The following is a 16,897-nucleotide window of genomic DNA, read 5'->3' as shown; positions in this document are numbered from 1 at the left end:
GTTCATCTCTGTATCCTTTCCAGTTTCTCCACATCCTTTCTATACATACTATGCTTGGGAAAAAATATTTTAAAATCCTCCAAGCCCATCTACAAGGACATCCTGGATCTCAAGTTCATTTGCCCAGCTAAAATGTGATTTGAGGTCAGAATGAGGTTTTTGTTGATGTTTTTTAATTAAGTTTTGTTGCATATCCCTGCCTCAAAGACAAGCTAATGATCTACCACTCTTAAAAATCCTGGGTGAACCACCTAACTTATATGTCTGATTGTAGATGAAAATTACAACCAATTCCAACCTTAGCTTTTTTTTGTAAAAAGTGGCAGTAGATAAAGAAACAAAGGATCAGCTATTTTGCTTTATTCTCCTGGTAGTGTTGCTTGGCCAGGTAGGCAGATGAGGAACTAAGCTAATCATGTCTGAGCTCTCCCTGAAAACTTTGAGGGCTTTTACAAAAAATATGAGGTAGCAGACGTGTTTTCATCCTCATCCTCACATTGCACATGCCAACCACTGTCTCCAGAATTTTTAAGTGCAAGTTAGCAGGTTGTCCAGTACGTTTTACATAAATAAAATGTCATTTATCCTGAAGAGTTGTTTGGTTGTTCCAGGCTACCAGACAAAAGGATTTTTCCTTGCATCCTCTCACTTAGGTCTTTTCATAGATGCAAAGTAGAATGTTGATGTTTCACAATGCTCTGTTTGGAGACTTACATTCATGCAGCTGTGCATGCTTTGAACTGAAGGAGGGAACATTCTTTTTTCCATCAATCAATTTGTGAAGTTCTGAAATGCATAATCCTAGAACACTGCCATAGATTTTGAGCTTTAAAATGTTAAACAGTGAGTCATTCTCCTCTGATTTTTGCACAGAGAAAAGCGAAGAGTCAGCTGAAGTTTATTTCTTATCCAACACAACTATAAATACCTAATTGGCACAACAACCAGACTACTGGTCTATATCAAAACACAAACCATAAGCAAAAAATATTCCAAGATTGCATAAATTATCCTGTGGACAGTGTATTTGCTGACTTAACACAATAATAATGTGCAACGTTTAGTACATTCCACATGCTCAACCCACTGGTTGCGATCACAGGCCTAAGCCACACATTTGTATTAATCAGAAATCTGGCTATTTAAGTAATCCTAAACTCCGGATAAATAATTCTAAGTACAACAGGCAGAAATTAGAATAACGTTGTTCAAACTCCACAATTTAAGAGCTCGCAAGAAAGACCCCAAAAATTGAGACTTCACCAAAATTATTAAGCTTAACATTTACAGACTTTATGTTACAGCTGGCATATTTAAACTTTGAATCTTTTGCCAGTATCACTTTATATTAGTTAGAAAGATCTAATCGTAAAGTCAAGTCACATGTTATGCTTTGTTTCACAAATTCATACCATTGTTTCCCATGAGCCAAATCCTGCTGAGTGTCCTCAACTTTCATTTAATGTCAATGGGAATTAAAGGCACTCAGTATCTTGCACAATTGGGTTCTTGTATTGAATTCCTCTTCAAAAAGCTACCTAAAATTACATTTCAAATTTTGTAATCTGATAGCTCTTATTATGCATACATGCTACAAAATTCTCAGCAATCACCCAAGAGCCACAGTAAAGGTGGCGGGGTGGGCGGGACGGGACTTTCTTAAACAGTCAGAAAAGCAGCCGGCAATACTGACAAGTGTATTATAAAGACAGAGAAGTTGTGGCTCATTTCAGAGTGGGTGTTCCAAGAGCACCATAACCAACCAAACCACCTATGAGGTAAGTTTCAGTGACTATTCAGGGTAACATTGTTTTTAGCACACAGTTGGATGCAGGTTCCTGAAGAATAAAAATACCATACATTCCCCTCAGGAAAAAAGGCTGATCACACCTCTTCGTGATTTAGGAAAGACCACCATTCCCTGACACCTAGGTGCACTGTTCAATTATTTTCTGGAGCGGTGGGGATAATGCCAGACTTAACAAGCTGATGTTGGGATCCAGCATACCAATTGTCATGTGGAATCCCTAAGTGGAAGAGAATTAGAGCTTTCCATAACTGACCCTGGGAAGTCAAACAGCCTTTCTAACTCTCAAAATAAAATTAATAGTCAGAAGAGTCTAAGTCTGAAGCTCCTGATTATCAGGACTAGAAGAACCTACAAGCTCCAGGAAGCTGGAGAAGGAAGAAAACAAGCAGCCTGTATGCTGCAAATCAGATTTTACAGCAGCCCACTCCTGCTCCCACAGCAGTCAATGTTTCCTCTCCCCCTCCCCAACTTCAGTAGCAGCAGATGCAATACACACTCACATTTAAGAAAAGCTAAAAGAAATTTTAAAGAGTCAGCACCTGTACACTTTATTTTTATTACAAACCCTAAGGAGCATGTAACTCAAAAACATTCTTATCTTTGACACATTTCCAATTGGCAATACACATGAGACACAAATCTGGCCTTCAAATTAGATTGACAATACGTAAGACGAATTCACAAAGTTACAAATATTTGTATATTATATTTTGTAGAAATGTGTATCTAAATCATCCCTGAAGGAAAATACTTTGTAATTCCTTGATTTTGTCCATATCGCAAATTAACATTTTTTTGGCGCAAACCTCTGTGGTAGGGCCAGGTTCTGAGCAATTACACAGGGACAGTTTACTTTAACCAAAGTAATAATCTTGGCAAGGGTCTCTGGCTCCTAACCATCTCCCATACAGGCTTACAGTCAATAACCAAACAAACAGCCCTACAAACAGAGCAGCTCATTTCCTTCCCAAAACAAAATAGCTTTCTCCTCTTGCTACAGGTGTATCCCAGACCCTTTTTAAGATGCAGGGCCTAATTAGCTCCTAGCTGAGAGCAACCCCTAGACCTGTCTTTGAACCCTGCCTGAAAGTTATCTCAAAATAAATAAACCCGTCACCAGACACATACACTGTCAGGCTCAGAGTCTTCCTAAGGGCCCTGTTAGGGCGGGATTACAGATCCACGGCACCACCTCAGGAGTTTGAGAAGTCCTGTACACCCATCAAAAAGTGGGTGTTAGAAATTATGATCAAAGAATTTATTTGAATAAGAAATTTGAAATAACATAATAGAAATAGTACTTTTATTTGTTTTACCAAAGTAAAGTTCATCGCAAAAAAAATCAAACACATCAAGTTTTTACATAAAATAATGTATTTACCTATTTTTAATGGCAGTTAAGTGTCCTTCCCATTTCTCTCCTGGAATGCTAAAAACAAAAATATATATAATATAAATAATGTTAGACTTCTGTGTCATCATTTTTGAACAACAGTACAGCCAAAAGATTTTTTTCTGGTCTGCATCTAGAAATTATATGAAGTTTCATCTGTTATACTTGCTTATGTGCAACGCCCCGCATATGACTACTTAAGTATTTATCCAAGCTTTGGGCCAGACAGAGAAAGAACAACTCTAAAGTCCAGTGGCTAAGCCATACCCCTCCCCCAAACCCCAGGAGGTGGAAGATTTTGATCCAGTCCCTCTGCTCCAATCACTTGTTCATGATTTATCTACAGTGGAACAGCTTCAACAGGAGAGTGTGAGTGAGCCCAGCATCAGAACACCTGATAGCTCAGGGGTTACAGCACTCTCCTGAGAAGCAGATCTGTTGTTCAAATCCTTTCTTCCCCTCTGCCAGAGAGACGGGAATTGAACTGGGTCGTCCATATCCCAGGCAAGTGTGCTAATCACTGGAAGAAAAATTATAAAGTGGGCATGGGAACCAGCGCCACTTCCTCTGGCCAGTTTGCATGTAGCGAGGCAGGTGCCTAACTCATTCTAACAAAAAATGGCTTAGGCACCTAAACCCACTAACTCCAGGCAGGTGGTTCTCATCTGTGCATCACTAAGCAGATATAGACACCTCCCTGCAGCCCAGATTTAAGAACCTATCTCTGAGAGAGGAGTGGGGTTTAGCACACACCCCTGTTATTAGCATCTCCAATTAGCTAACCAAGGGTTTATCTACACTGGCACTTTATAGTGCTGCAACTTTCTCACACAGGGATGTGAAAAAACACAGCGCTAAGTGCAGCGCTGGGAGCTACACCTCTCATGGAGGTGGATTTTTTAGAGCGCTTTAACATTGCCAGTGTAGATTAGACCCTCCATCCACTGCTGGCTTCTGTGGATTGCACTTCTTATGTGACTGTCTCTCCCCATTCATTGTACAGGGAGCCTAGGCAAATAACTCAGCTTTGTGGATTACCATTTTATTCCTGTGCCTAGACATTAGGCACGATGACACTGAATATTACAAGGCCTAAGTCTCTTTATGGATCCCACCCAAAAGACACTGCAACTTGACACTGCAATGCTTGCATCGTGACCTTTTGACACTGCATCACCACAGTGCCAACACACACATCACTACATTGCATTGGCCACAATGATATATGAGGTTCTTAACTGTCTTGGAAGATAAGGAAAAACAGGAAACCCTATTACCCTTCCTCCCACCAACTCAGCTCTACATGAGCAGGCTTTCCCCCTGACCAAAATATGACGACGTTGTCCTCTTTTATTCCCACTAATACGATTTTTTTTTAATTACAGTTCTACTCTAAGATGTGATTATGTAAAAACAGCACTTTCTTATTCAACAGATCTCATTCTTGTGTGTACTGTAATATCTGCTGACTTCAGTGGCTTCTACTGAAATTACTCTGGTTACCCTCTGAGTCAACACATATTAGAAGAAGTGAGCCAGAATTTTTTTTCCATAGAATTTGCTATTTTCTTGTACCACAGAGGGAAACGGTCTCAATTTTGTACAATTTACCATGTCTCTTCCCTAGTATATCAGAGGAAATTCCGACAGTCATCAACATTCAGCATTTGCTATCAAACATAACAAACCAAGGATGAGAACTGGTGAAGACAAAAATTCTGAGATGTGGGACTCATCAGAATATGCTACACCTATACGAAAAATGCAAAATGAAAAGGTAAAAATTGTGATAGGAAATTCAGACCTGGCAAAACTTGCTACTTACAATAGAAATAAAGAGATTATGGCAGTGCTTTTTTAAAAAAGGCAAAACATAAAATGATAAAAGGTTTCAGGGATTTACACTGGCCTTTGGACTACAGTCTTAATGGATCACAGATCCATTAATGGATTCCCATTAACCCCAGTAACTGCTTTTGAAACAATATTTACCTTTCAAACCATAACTTTATGCTCTGCATAAGAACTTCTCCAGGATATAGTTGATTTTCTCTCAGATACAAGAGGATTCCTAAGAGTTCACTTTTTAACTGATCGTCCTTCACGCATTTGCCAGTATCAAAAAAGACCTGCAGCGTATCCAAGTTTGGTATCAAATCCTTAGCCAGCATTTCGTGATACAGTTCACACGCCAAGTTTATTTCTTGGTTATTGAGGGCCCCTTTGATACAATCTCCATAGTTCCCTTTTGACGGGGTCATGACTTTTTTTATCTCTTGCAGTAGCAATAAGGTCTCTCTCCACCGATTGGAACCACTCAGACCCTTGATTAGAAGGCTGTAAGCCCCAGTTTCTAAAGTCTTAAATCTGACTTTCATTATATCATAGACATCATAAACTTCTGCAATCTGCTCCTGCCGGACACACAGAGCCAGGTACTTGACCAATAAATTATAACTGATGTCACCTTTTCTTATTGCCACCATAGACAGCAAAGACTTGGCCACATCTATGGAGCTGTTGCATTTGATCATTTGCTCTAGCATTACATCTTCAAACTTGCTAATTCCCTTAAATTCTCCCTTCAGCTCTTCCCATTCCGCCACACTCAAAGGTTTTTCTGGGGGCCGGATACCATTCTTTTTAGATATCATGAGCAGTTCCTCTTGGTTCTTTGATCTCCTCTTGGCAGCTCCAGCAGAGAACAGGGAAAAAGGATGAGGAGAAGAGGTGTCTCCTCTGGCCCTGCCTTCCTTTTCCTCTCCATCTCTACCTTTAGATCTGGTCTTAGTAGACAGCATATGAGTTGCTTTGGGATCCACTGGTATTGCAGATTGAGAAGTGGTAGTAAAAGGGAAACATTTAACATGGTTCCTGTTCAGGAGATGGAGGACAGCAAACAGCTGTTGGCGCCTTGGAACAGGCCAAAATATGGGGTATTTCCCCAAAGTCTGCAAACCCGAGAAGATAGTGGGATGCAAAAAAGCCATGATGAGGAGAATGAATATACTGGGAACACTCCACACGAGAGATCTAGTGGGAAGTGAAGTTTGTGAGGAAGTTTATAGTAAAAGTCTTAAGGAGTGTCAAGCTGTGAAAGTTTTTGAATAAAGGTCACAAGAGAGCTTTTAAGACTCTTGTTAAAACAAAAATAGCAAAATCCTTCATCACCAAAAGAAGAAATATTTCAAACTACTAGTACAAACGGTGAGGGGGCATCTCTCTTCCCAGGAAAGAGGCTTGACAGTTCTGTACTTTATTGTGCCTGCCCAACCTCTGAGGCTGTTTAAGATTTATCATAAATATATGCTATAAAAATGGGGAGAAGTTTTGTGAACTTCCTAAGAACTAAGAGTTGCTCTGCTGCTTTCATCCAAATCAGGTCAGGGAATTACCTACAGAAAACAGACCACAAATAATACACAATTAGTACTTACATCTCCAGAGTAGTAACTTCAACATTATAATTCAGTTTACATTTTTACAACCAAAAAAAGTGACCTACCTAACCTATCTTAGGTCTGGCACCCAAAATTTGCTCACCTAAAAGCCAGTGATAAACTGCCAATATTTTAACATGGGACTTCTACCAAAGCTCCCTTATCACTTACAGCTTGTGATAAACATGTAGGAAGTCAGGCAGTCACATGCTGCAAACATATAGGACTATTAATTTTTCTCACCATTTAAACAAAACCTGCTTTCCCAGTGATAACCATAGCTCAGAAGGGAGACGCCACTATTTTGCAATCAAGTTTTTAAGATGGGCACCTCCCAGTAAACTACAATTTCCTAAAAAGTACACAAAGGATAGTGATAGCTGGGATCCAGCCAGTGTAACCATAAAAGAAGGGATGTGTTTACCAGAAGCTGGGAATGGGCAACAGGGGATGGATCACTTGATGATTACCTGTTCTGTTCACTCCCTCTGGGGCACATGGCATTGGACACTGTTGGAAGACAGGATACTGGGCTAGACAGACCATTGGTTTGACCCAATGCAGCCGTTCTTAAGTTATGTTCTTATGTATTTGGAGGCAGCAGAAAGGATCCTTGTGAGAGGACCTTTGTTGCCAGCTCTTGTGATTAAAAAGTCACAAGTTTCACAATATTTAGTGTATTTCTTAAAGCCCCCGCTGCTGAAGGGGTATAATTAGGCAAGAGATTCAGCTTTCACTTTTATTTAAAAGTTTCTAGCCAGCACGATTATACAGACTAGCTGGAAAACGTGACGCCTGGGCACCAGAAGACAATCACAGGTGTAACTAACTCCAGTAGCCCTTCACGTTTTCAATCTCACGGTATCTGGGCCTGACTACTGATGTCTGAATGCTTGGGCCTAGCCCTATGGCAATAGTGTAACGTCCACGTCCTCTCCGCAGACCTGGGGAACAATCGCTGCCAGTCCGGACGTGCCCCCTGGGCCTCTCACAGACGCTGCGATGAGCTGCGGGGCTAAGACTCCGCCGCAGAAGCTGGGCCGGCTCATTCAGAGCCGGAGCACAGGCAGGGGCCTCCTTTGGACTCAGTGGTATCCCGGAGAGCCCGTTGGAACCACCAGCGCCTGGCAGCGGCCGGCCGGAGTCGCGCGGACGAGGCGGGGGTTCGGTGCAGCGCACTGAAGCACAACGCACACCTCACGTGCCCCTGTCCCGCTGACTACTGCCCGCACGCTGAAAACTACAGCTCCCAGCATGCAATGCAACCCGGCCGCCTATACAGGGCGCGCAGCACGGCCTGGGGGATGTAGTCCCTGTGGTCCAATTGCGGGTCATGCCTTTGTTGCCTTCCCCATGCGGACCTGTCTCAGGTGTCAGTATCGCAGCGCTGAGGGCTCTGGTGGATGCCACTCACAGGCGAAGGGGGCGGGTCAAGTATTGGCGGAGCCGCACCTGTGCAGTCGCTCTACGTAAGGAAGAGCTTTTCCTCTGTACTTGCTCCGTGTCACGCACTGAACGGTCCGTCCGCCAATTAGGGCTCTGTGTGAGGCTCGCCACAGTCCAGACTGCCGGCTCGTGTTACCCATGTGATCAGAGGGATCCAATGAGAGCAGAGCACAGTAAAGTGGCCATAGTGCTCCTGGCCGCCATATTGGTTACGGGCAGAGTGTCAGCGCCAGTAGCTTTAGTCGGTTGGAGACATACGAGATGTATGGGACAGGTCGCAGGCACCGGAAGTAATTGCCAGGGCCCTTAGCAGCTTCTTACCCGCATCTAGCATGGTGGTTACATGATGGCGGAACAGTAACCCGGATGTGCGCCCGTTGGGGCGGGGCGTTGCGGGGCATGGAGTGGAAGCAGGCGTTGCGGGGCCGACTGGCCTCCTGCACCAGCCGTGAGTGCGCGGGGAACGTGGAGTGAGCGGGAAGCGGGGCGCAGAGGCTGTGGGGTCCCCCAGAGCGGGCGGGAGCGTCTCTGGCTCTGCCCAGGCTCGATCCAGCGCGGAACTAAGGGGCTGTGCTGACAGCCCAGCCCTGCCCTGAAACCAGCCGGTCGCAAGCTGGCTCTGTTCGGGCCCTCAGTGCAGTGAGCGAGCAGACGGGCGTCCCTGTCACAAACCACCACCGCAGTGGGTGCCTGTCCCGCCCCGGTAGGCTGCCTCAGCGGGGGTAGTGGTCAAGCCTGAACGGGCCCTGGAGCCCGACCCCTGCAATCGGGATGAGGTCACACAGGCCTCGTCTAGGGTGTGACATTAGCTAACACGTGCTACCTGCCACATCTGAAGGGCTAGTGTAGCCTTGCTGGAGCTCTCTGTGTTCATGTGGAACCGCAGTTGCCTCCAGGACTGCGAGGCCCACACCGGGAACTAGAGCTGAGGTCTCACACAAATCACATTTCAGCTCTTTGCATTTAAAACAAGACCCCTGGTCTTTGCCACATAAAACATTCCTGCTGAAAATGATGCAACCTGTACGATGTTTTACATTACATGTGAGTGACAGAGCTTGCCTGATTCCAAGTCTAAATGCTTTTGGGTCTGCACTGTATGCTGGTAATGTTTTCTTTTCCTCCCCACAACAATATATTGTTAAAGTGTGCACAGTGAAATCAATACCACATCATTGCATGATGCAAGCTAAAGAAACGACTTTCAAAAAAACACTCCCCCCAGTAGAAAGTAGCTTCAACTATTGTATGAATCCTGGGAACAACAACTTGCAGGCTTGTACAGCCACTTAATTGGTTTTAGAGCAATAGTGACAAACCTTTGTTTATACCAAGGATCTCAGGTTGGTTGGCATCTTTGATAGATAGGAGATGTACCTATCTAATGTATTCAGGCACATATACCCAGCCCCTTGCTGTGGTATCTTAGTGCCTGATTTGCATACCTTTTGTATGAAGAATAAATGCAAATAAAGTGTAGTAATTTGTACTTTTATTTAGTTGTAACTGAATAAAATGTAGTGCTTTTTATTTCTCATTCACATTACTGAGGATGTTGGTATTCTAACAGTTTTCTTCAAAGATTTTTCCACTTTATTAGCAATTACTTAGACATGTCTGGAGATAGTTTCTAACACTTTGAACTTTGCTTACAATACTGCGTGGGGATGGAGTGGAGCCCCCTTAGTTCTACCCAAAAGAAATACAAGTGTAATGTACAGCAATAATTTCTCTTCAGTGAATGGTCTGAAGAGAGAGGGAGAAATAGTCCTAGCCCAAAAGACAAGTGGGGGTTGAAGCCAAATTTTTCAAGATAGTTAATCTATAATTTCTACAAATAGTAAATGCAAAAATTATAGATTAAATTAATATAGGTATGTTTTAGCAACCGCTAAGCTTTCGTTAGTCTTTAGTTAGGTATGTGCAGAAAGTTATGCTCAATGCAAATGTAGAATGTGCACTCTTCCTGAGAGGGGGAGAAACTACAGGAACCTTGACTTTCACATTATGATGAAACAAACAGAATCTTTCTTCCAAGGGTTTGTGGTAGTATGCTGGGATCGTAGTCCTGAAATCCTAAGGAACTTGTACATCTGCAGGGACATTGTGGGAACCTGCACCTACTTTGCCTCATCCAATAGTAGTGCTACTCTTGAGGGAGTCATGTTGCCACAGAGACCTCCCTTTATGAATGCACATTAACACTCTGAGGTGACTTAGTGATTGTAGCAGAATTACATTTAAAAAAATAGCACCAGAGAACTTACTGCTCCCTGCCTTTTCCAGCCACAGCCCTGCCCTCTACTCAAAGCTTTCCGAGCACATGGTGCTAGCAGACAGGGTCTTCTGCAAGCCTTTGGGGAGCAGACAAACATGATGTACGTCTGCTGTTTTCCAGGCATTTATGCCTTTTGCTTTATGCCCTCTGCAAATTATACAAATTATAGTGACACTGGTTGTTTAAAAATGCAATTATATAAAAGCAAAATGGATTTCCTTTAACCCAACAGTTTGTTAAAATCAGTCTACCTGGGGGTAAAATGTAAGTTATTCTGTTCTATGTTAAGCAGCTAAAAAAAGTGAACAAGAGCTAAAGGATGAAGAAATGGAGTTGTTTACAAAATACTACATGGAATGGAAAGGAGGAAGAAAAAGCGTTAATACATCCTACATGAATATACCACGGTTTTATTACAGGGTAAGTGGTATATCCAGAGCTACTTAAACCTAAGAATATGCCACTCAAAGCAGAAAATCTTGACCTCTTTAATATTGGCATTTTAGTAGCAAAAACTACATTGGGTCAGAATTTGAGAGCTGTGTTGTGAGTGTTTTTCCCTTCTAGTTGTGGATGTAATGAATCCTGTACAGCTGCTGAGGAGGATCTGATTAAGCCATGAAATAGTTTGCTAAGGCTTTGCTAATGCGGTAGCAAATTGGTTAATTGGGTTAGCCCTTGAGCAACATAAAATATATATTTTCCCTGTTTTCAGAACTTGAAATCCCACTTCCCATCTTTTCCAACTTTTACGTGCAATTCATGACCCTGGAATGCCAGTACTGTGAAGTCCCTACCCTGTTTCCTGAGCATTTGCAGAAGGTGTCACACAATTAGTTTGACAGTAGTTATACATTTGTCACAACAGCGTATTGTGTGATTATTTTTTTTCTACACCTCCCAACCTTTCTTGGATGAATGAATGAGCGCTCTCTCCCTATGACAATGTCATATCAAGCTCTAGGATCTGGAAACCACCTTTTCTATTTTATTTTCTGCATTTCCTGTCTCTCATTAGCCATGAATAAGATACTCATTTTGCCAAAAGGATGGGTCACTGGCCTTGTAATCTAAGGGTAGAGTTGTTGCTTTTGTTATCCAACAGAAGGAGTTGGTCAAGCACTTCACTTCTGTAAGAAAGAAACCAGTGGTCAGTCCAGAGCCACGTTTTTTGACAGTAGCCCTTGACATTATAGCATAGAATGCCCATGTCAGCCTTGCATTTGTGTTAGTTTTCTTGAAGCCCTTCATTATTTGAAAAAAATAAAATAAAAATCAGGCTCTTCAGTGCAAAGTAGTAGTTAATACTTTTTCCTACCAAAAGGTAATAAACTTGAAAGCAAGGGGGGAAAAGTTACCAGAAAATGAAATAAGTATTAACCCTACAAAAAGTAGTATGCTCTGTCCTAGACCCTTAAATAATCAGTAAAAACTGTGTGTCTACATTTTCACTATGTATCCATTACATAAAATAGTATCTTCCTAAATACAGCGTGTTTAGGATTGAAGATGCTCCTGCTGAAATACAGATTGCACTGACATCCCACACATCCTCGGGTTCTAGTAAAATCCATGGCATACATCTGAGTGTACTGTTTGGCAAAAGTACTTAATGAAGCAGCAATATGAAATTTACACTTTGAAAATGCTTATAAATTCACAGGAACTGTATGAAGGATTTTAGGTTACTTTGGCCAGGATATTGTTCAGTGTCAGATGTTTGGCAATAGTTGTACCATGCAAAAGATATGAAAAGGTATTTTTATGCATCAATCAAAGTTGGGCTATAAACCAAGAAGTAATAGGAGACAGTGACTTGAGACATTTTGCAGTTATTTGTCTTTCATGAGATCGAAACTAACATCTTGCAGTGGTTTTGGCTCCATAGCGAAAATAATTCCAGCCCATATTACAAAGTTTATAATATCAATATGGAAATATTTAGGCCATATTTAATACACGATAAAAACATACTCCTTGCTTCCGTCCTATTTTTTTGGTAGATTGCATATTGTTACAGATTAGACTGTAAACTCTTTGTAAAACAGAGACTTGTATTCTGATGTGTTTGTGGAGCATGTAGCAAAATAGGACCCTGATCTTGATTGGGGCTTAAGGAGTGCAGTACAAATAATAACACTGTAATATTTTTAGCTACCGGCTGAGGATGAAGTCTTGCTGCAGAAATTAAGAGAAGAATCTAGAGCAGTCTTTCTACAGAGAAAAAGTAGAGAGCTGTTAGATAATGAAGAGCTGCAGGTAAGAAGGCACTAAGAATTTATCATTTCTTAATCTAACCATCAGAGGAGTGAAGTTCTGGAACAGCCTTCCAAGGGGAGTAGTGGGAGCAAAAGACATATCTGGCTTCAAGACTAAGCTTGATAAGTTTATGGAGAGGATGGTCTGATGAGACTGCCTACAATTGCAAGTAGCTGGTCTGCGACTGCGAGCAGCAAATATCTCCAATGGCTGGTCATTGGACAAGATGCAGAGGGCTCTGACTTACTGTAGAGAGTTATTTCTCAGTTGTCTGGCTGCTGGATCTTGCCCATGTGCTCAGGGTCTAACTGATCACCATATTTGGGATTAGGAAGGAATTTTCCCCTGGGTCAGATTGGCAGAGACCTGGGAGGTTTTCGCCTTCCTCTGCAGCGTGGGGCATGGGTCACTTGCAGGTTTCAACTAGTGTAAATGGTGCATTCTCTGTAACTTTAAGTCTTTAAACCATGATTTGAGGACTTCAGTAACTCAGCCAGAGGTTATGGATCTATTATAGGAGTGAGTGGGTGAGGTTGTGTGACCTGCAACATGCAGGATGTCAGATTAGATTATCGGGATGGTCCCTTCTGACCTTAAAGTCTATTGTTAGGGCTTGTCCTCACTGCAGAGTTAACTCAGGCTCTTGCCTCAAGTGTTCCCCCTATCCTGGCTCCTGCCCACCCACAAAACCTCTCACCAGAGTGGTGGTGCTTTACACCCCAGCTAGTTGGCCCATCTTGGGGTGTGAGCTAAAGCTTAAGTGCTGTTTACACATGGGCTGCAAGCCTGCCAATTTTGTAGTGTGAACGCAGGTTAAACCACTCAAGTGCTGATAGTCCTCCAGTGCCTTCCCACAATTCCCCCTGAATAGCCAGGACAGACAAGTTCTCCCACGATTCACCAGGAGTGCTGGAGCAATAATGGTGGTGCTGAGAGCCATTGAACCAAACTAAACCGTCTATATGATGGAAACTACTTCAAGCTAGGGGGTACAGCAGCACCTCTAGTTCCGGTACCTAAGCAATTTACTGAGAAAGAATCAAAGAACAGCTTAACTTACTGGGTACAAAGAACCATGGGCTGTGGCCCCCCAAATGATACACACAGATGAGTAGAGTACCAGTAAGGATGCATTTGGGTGGACACAGTCAAATATAGGTTTGCAGTGTGGCGGCTTGCATCTGAGCTAGGCCAACCTGAGTGCTCAGAGCCAAGTGCCAGTCACCCAAGTTAACTCTGCATTGAAGACATACTCTTAGATATGAGTACGGCTATGATTTAGTCACTGGTATTTTTAGTAAAAGTCATGGGCAGTTCACAGGCAAGAAACAAATATTCACAGCCCTTGACCTGTCCATGACTTATACCAAAAATGCATGTGATTAAATCTTGGCCGGGGGGAGCAGGGCCACTGGCACCAGCTGTCAGGGGCCATGGACCGTGGCTGCTCCGTCCACCCCAGGACCATTGCCGGGGTCCACTGGAGCAGTGGCTGGTGTGGCCGTCCCCAGAGCCGCTCCCGCAGCACCTGGTGTGGCTGTCCCAGGGGCCACCTGAGCAGCTGGCTCTGGAGTCAGCCACACTGGCCCCTGCAGAAGTCAATGGAGGTCGCAGAAAGTCACCAAATCCGTGTCTTCCATGACATCTGTGACAGACACAGAGCCCTAGATATGAGTAACCTGTTTGAGCATGTTAACATTAGTTATGTGATATTTCCCTAACCAAATCTAAATCCCTTTTAAGAATTTGTGGTTTCTGCTGGACAAACATCAGACACCACCTCTGATTGGGGAGGAAGCAATGATCAATTATGAGAGCTTCTTGAAAGTTGGTGAGAAAGCTGGACCCAAATGCAAGTAAGGCTCCTTTATCTAGTACATGCTTTCTAAAGCTAAACAGCTATTTAAGATCATAATACTATATGCTTTGTAACTACTTAAACTTATAATAGGAAGTTTAATGAAGGGTAAGCAAATGGTATTATATAAGAAAATTATTACTGGACTCTTCAATTTGCACCCCTGCAAAAAAGTTAATGTTTGACGTGGTAGGATCCTTTTGATTGAGATGCCCCCAGTAAATCCTGTTTCATTTTAATCAAGAGGAAGTACTTATGAACAGAAACACCATTCTAATAGTAATGCTACTGTCCAGGAAACTGCAGAGCTCTTGTGGCTGGGAGGAAGCACTGTCTGCGCTAACAGATGGACTGATCCTGGTGCCTCTCCAGTGTTAGAGGCCTCTTTTATACACCCAGCATCACAGCCCAGTTAGTTTGTTTGGTTTGGCAGGAGCAAACTAATAGTCAGGAACAGGTTGTAGTCAGGCAGGTCATACAGTTTCTTCATACATCATCCTAGTTAAGGAGACTTGGAAGCTGCTAAAAGGGTAAATAGATTTAACTAGAATTGAAATACACAAAGACCATTAAATCATTAGAAGGCATCTCAACTAAGCAGCAGTTGATGCTGTTCATTATTGAGCTTAAATCTGAGCTGTCCTAGTTAAATGGCGCATAGTTTATTTTCTATAAATAGAAACAAAGCTTTTGATATTATAGTGTGGGCAACTATTCTTGAAACCATGAGGAAAATTGGACAGGGAATGGCTGCAGTATCAGGACATTGCATTTTATATTTTGTTTTTTTGTAGAAAACCAGGCAGCTCTGAAAATTCTGGTTCATTTTCTGATCTCTCATATCCCTTGTATGTCACTGTGCATCTCTCTTAAAATCTCTTACTTTGCTTGTGCAATTCATTCACATTACAGATTTTCTGAGGCACCTGGATAGCATGCCTGAGATTAAGATGTGGCCTAGTGTCTGCTATTCTTTTTATCTATTTCCAGAAAAATAACATACCTATCCTGTCATGAAATAATATTCAGAAGAATGTTAGTTGTTTTATATACTGTAGCTGGATCAACCAGTCAACTTGATGTCATATTAGGTTGCACAGTCTGATGCCAGGTCTACAGTAAAAAGTTAGATCAACCCAGCTATGTCACTCAGTGGTGTGCAAAATCCACACCCCCTGAGCAATTTAGTTAAGCCAGCCTAACGTCGGGTGTAGACAGCACTAGGTTGATGGAAGAATTCATTCCATAGGTAGTGTCTAGATTGTTGCATTTCAAGCCCTTAGTGTAGAAAAACCCTTAGTGTTGTCATTCTTGTGTTTCATAGGCAGTTCTTCACAGCGAAAGTTTTTGCTAAATTACTCCACAATGATCCCTATGGAAGGATATCTATCATGCAGTTCTTCAATTATGTGATGAGAAAAGGTGAGTAGATATTTCCTCTGTGATATTGAATATTTTATTTTCAGGCATATTTAAGGCGTATTATATTCCTAGTGTATGGCCCTTCACCTGTTGAAGTCTAACAGGACACTTGGAGTTCTGTTCAACAGGAGCAGTATCTGGCCCTTGGGTTACAAATCCTATTTTCCTGTTCCACCTTTTTTTCCTGAGTATTGTTTTATAGGAAAAAAAGATTCAAACTCCTGAAATATCAATGGCAGGTTCCTTATGGCTTTGAAATAAAGCTTTAAAAGTCATCTGCCTTCCTGCTTACTCGCACCTTGACTTCCTGCTAAGACTGTTCCAAGCAGATTTAACACCACATATGGAAAAGTAGTGAATGGGTAACTATTTAAGATGCCTTATGCTCTTCTTTAAACAACCAAGGGCTTGTACACATTACCACATATGTCAGTATAACTTATGTCACTCCAGGGTGTCAATAATCCACTAACCTAAGCGCCAGTGTGGACAGAGATGTGTCAGCTTCTCTTGCCAATATAGCTACCACGTCTTGTGGAGGTGGTTTTGTGATGAGAGGTCTCTCCTGTCAGCTGGCATAGGGCGTCTTCACCAGATGTGCCACAGTGGTGCAGCTGCATCAGTGCTGATGCTTCTAGAGTAGACCAGCCCTGAGTTCCAAAACAAGCTTTTTTTTTTTTTTTTTTTGTTTGTTTTTTTTGTTTTGTTAGTTTTGGGTTTCTTCCATTATACACTTAAGTGTAAGCAGGTTGTCTGTGTGGCACTGTCTTGTGAATAGATCAGTTCACACCTCACGGAGCTATTGTGTCAAGGTATATTCTTCTCCAGGGAATGTTCTGATAATCTGAAAATTTCCTAAGAAGTCTCCTCTGTATGTCTATGCTGCAGAAGATTGTGCAGAGCCCGTTCCCCTTACATTGGCCCCCAGAGTGGAATCTGGAGCTTCCCTCCACTCTGACTTACTGCTTCCAGCTGGTAGATGTGCTTCTCA

The 16,897-nt window shown here is 42.4% G+C and overlaps 2 protein-coding genes across 11 annotated transcripts in view; one reads left to right on the top strand and one right to left on the bottom strand.

Moving 5' to 3' along the window:
* The window catches only part of PRORP (protein only RNase P catalytic subunit), a 109,757-nt gene extending 101,489 nt beyond the window's left edge, over nucleotides 1-8,268 (bottom strand). The window contains exons 1-3 of one of the 6 annotated variants that reach the window (XM_075065509.1): nucleotides 7,938-8,268; nucleotides 5,196-6,598; nucleotides 3,192-3,239 (exon numbers count right to left, since the gene is read on the bottom strand). In XM_075065509.1, the coding sequence (XP_074921610.1) occupies nucleotides 3,192-3,239; nucleotides 5,196-6,193 (1,046 nt within the window). In that variant the 5' untranslated portion in view covers nucleotides 6,194-6,598; nucleotides 7,938-8,268. Of the gene's footprint in view, nucleotides 1-1,412; nucleotides 1,531-3,191; nucleotides 3,240-5,195; nucleotides 6,599-7,113 lie in introns of those variants that run through there. The other 5 variants (XM_032762818.2, XM_075065510.1, XM_032762815.2 and 2 more) reach the window with 5 other exon arrangements.
* An 82-nt stretch (nucleotides 8,269-8,350) lies between these two features.
* PPP2R3C (protein phosphatase 2 regulatory subunit B''gamma) overlaps nucleotides 8,351-16,897 on the top strand; it is a 28,739-nt gene continuing 20,192 nt past the window's right edge. Inside the window, exons 1-5 of one of the 5 annotated variants that reach the window (XM_032762841.2) lie at nucleotides 8,351-8,537; nucleotides 10,660-10,787; nucleotides 12,522-12,626; nucleotides 14,370-14,482; nucleotides 15,809-15,906. In XM_032762841.2, coding sequence (XP_032618732.1) covers nucleotides 8,456-8,537; nucleotides 10,660-10,787; nucleotides 12,522-12,626; nucleotides 14,370-14,482; nucleotides 15,809-15,906 — 526 coding nt within the window. In that variant the 5' untranslated portion in view covers nucleotides 8,351-8,455. Of the gene's footprint in view, nucleotides 9,134-9,733; nucleotides 10,468-10,656; nucleotides 10,788-12,521; nucleotides 12,627-14,369; nucleotides 14,483-15,808; nucleotides 15,907-16,897 lie in introns of those variants that run through there. The other 4 variants (XM_032762840.1, XM_032762842.2, XM_075065517.1 and 1 more) reach the window with 4 other exon arrangements.

Source organism: Chelonoidis abingdonii, chromosome 4 (genome assembly GCF_003597395.2).
Source record: "Chelonoidis abingdonii isolate Lonesome George chromosome 4, CheloAbing_2.0, whole genome shotgun sequence".
Taxonomy (NCBI): domain Eukaryota; kingdom Metazoa; phylum Chordata; order Testudines; family Testudinidae; genus Chelonoidis; species Chelonoidis abingdonii.
Note: the sequence above shows the minus strand (reverse complement) of the source record. Positions and strands in the feature narration are given on the sequence as shown.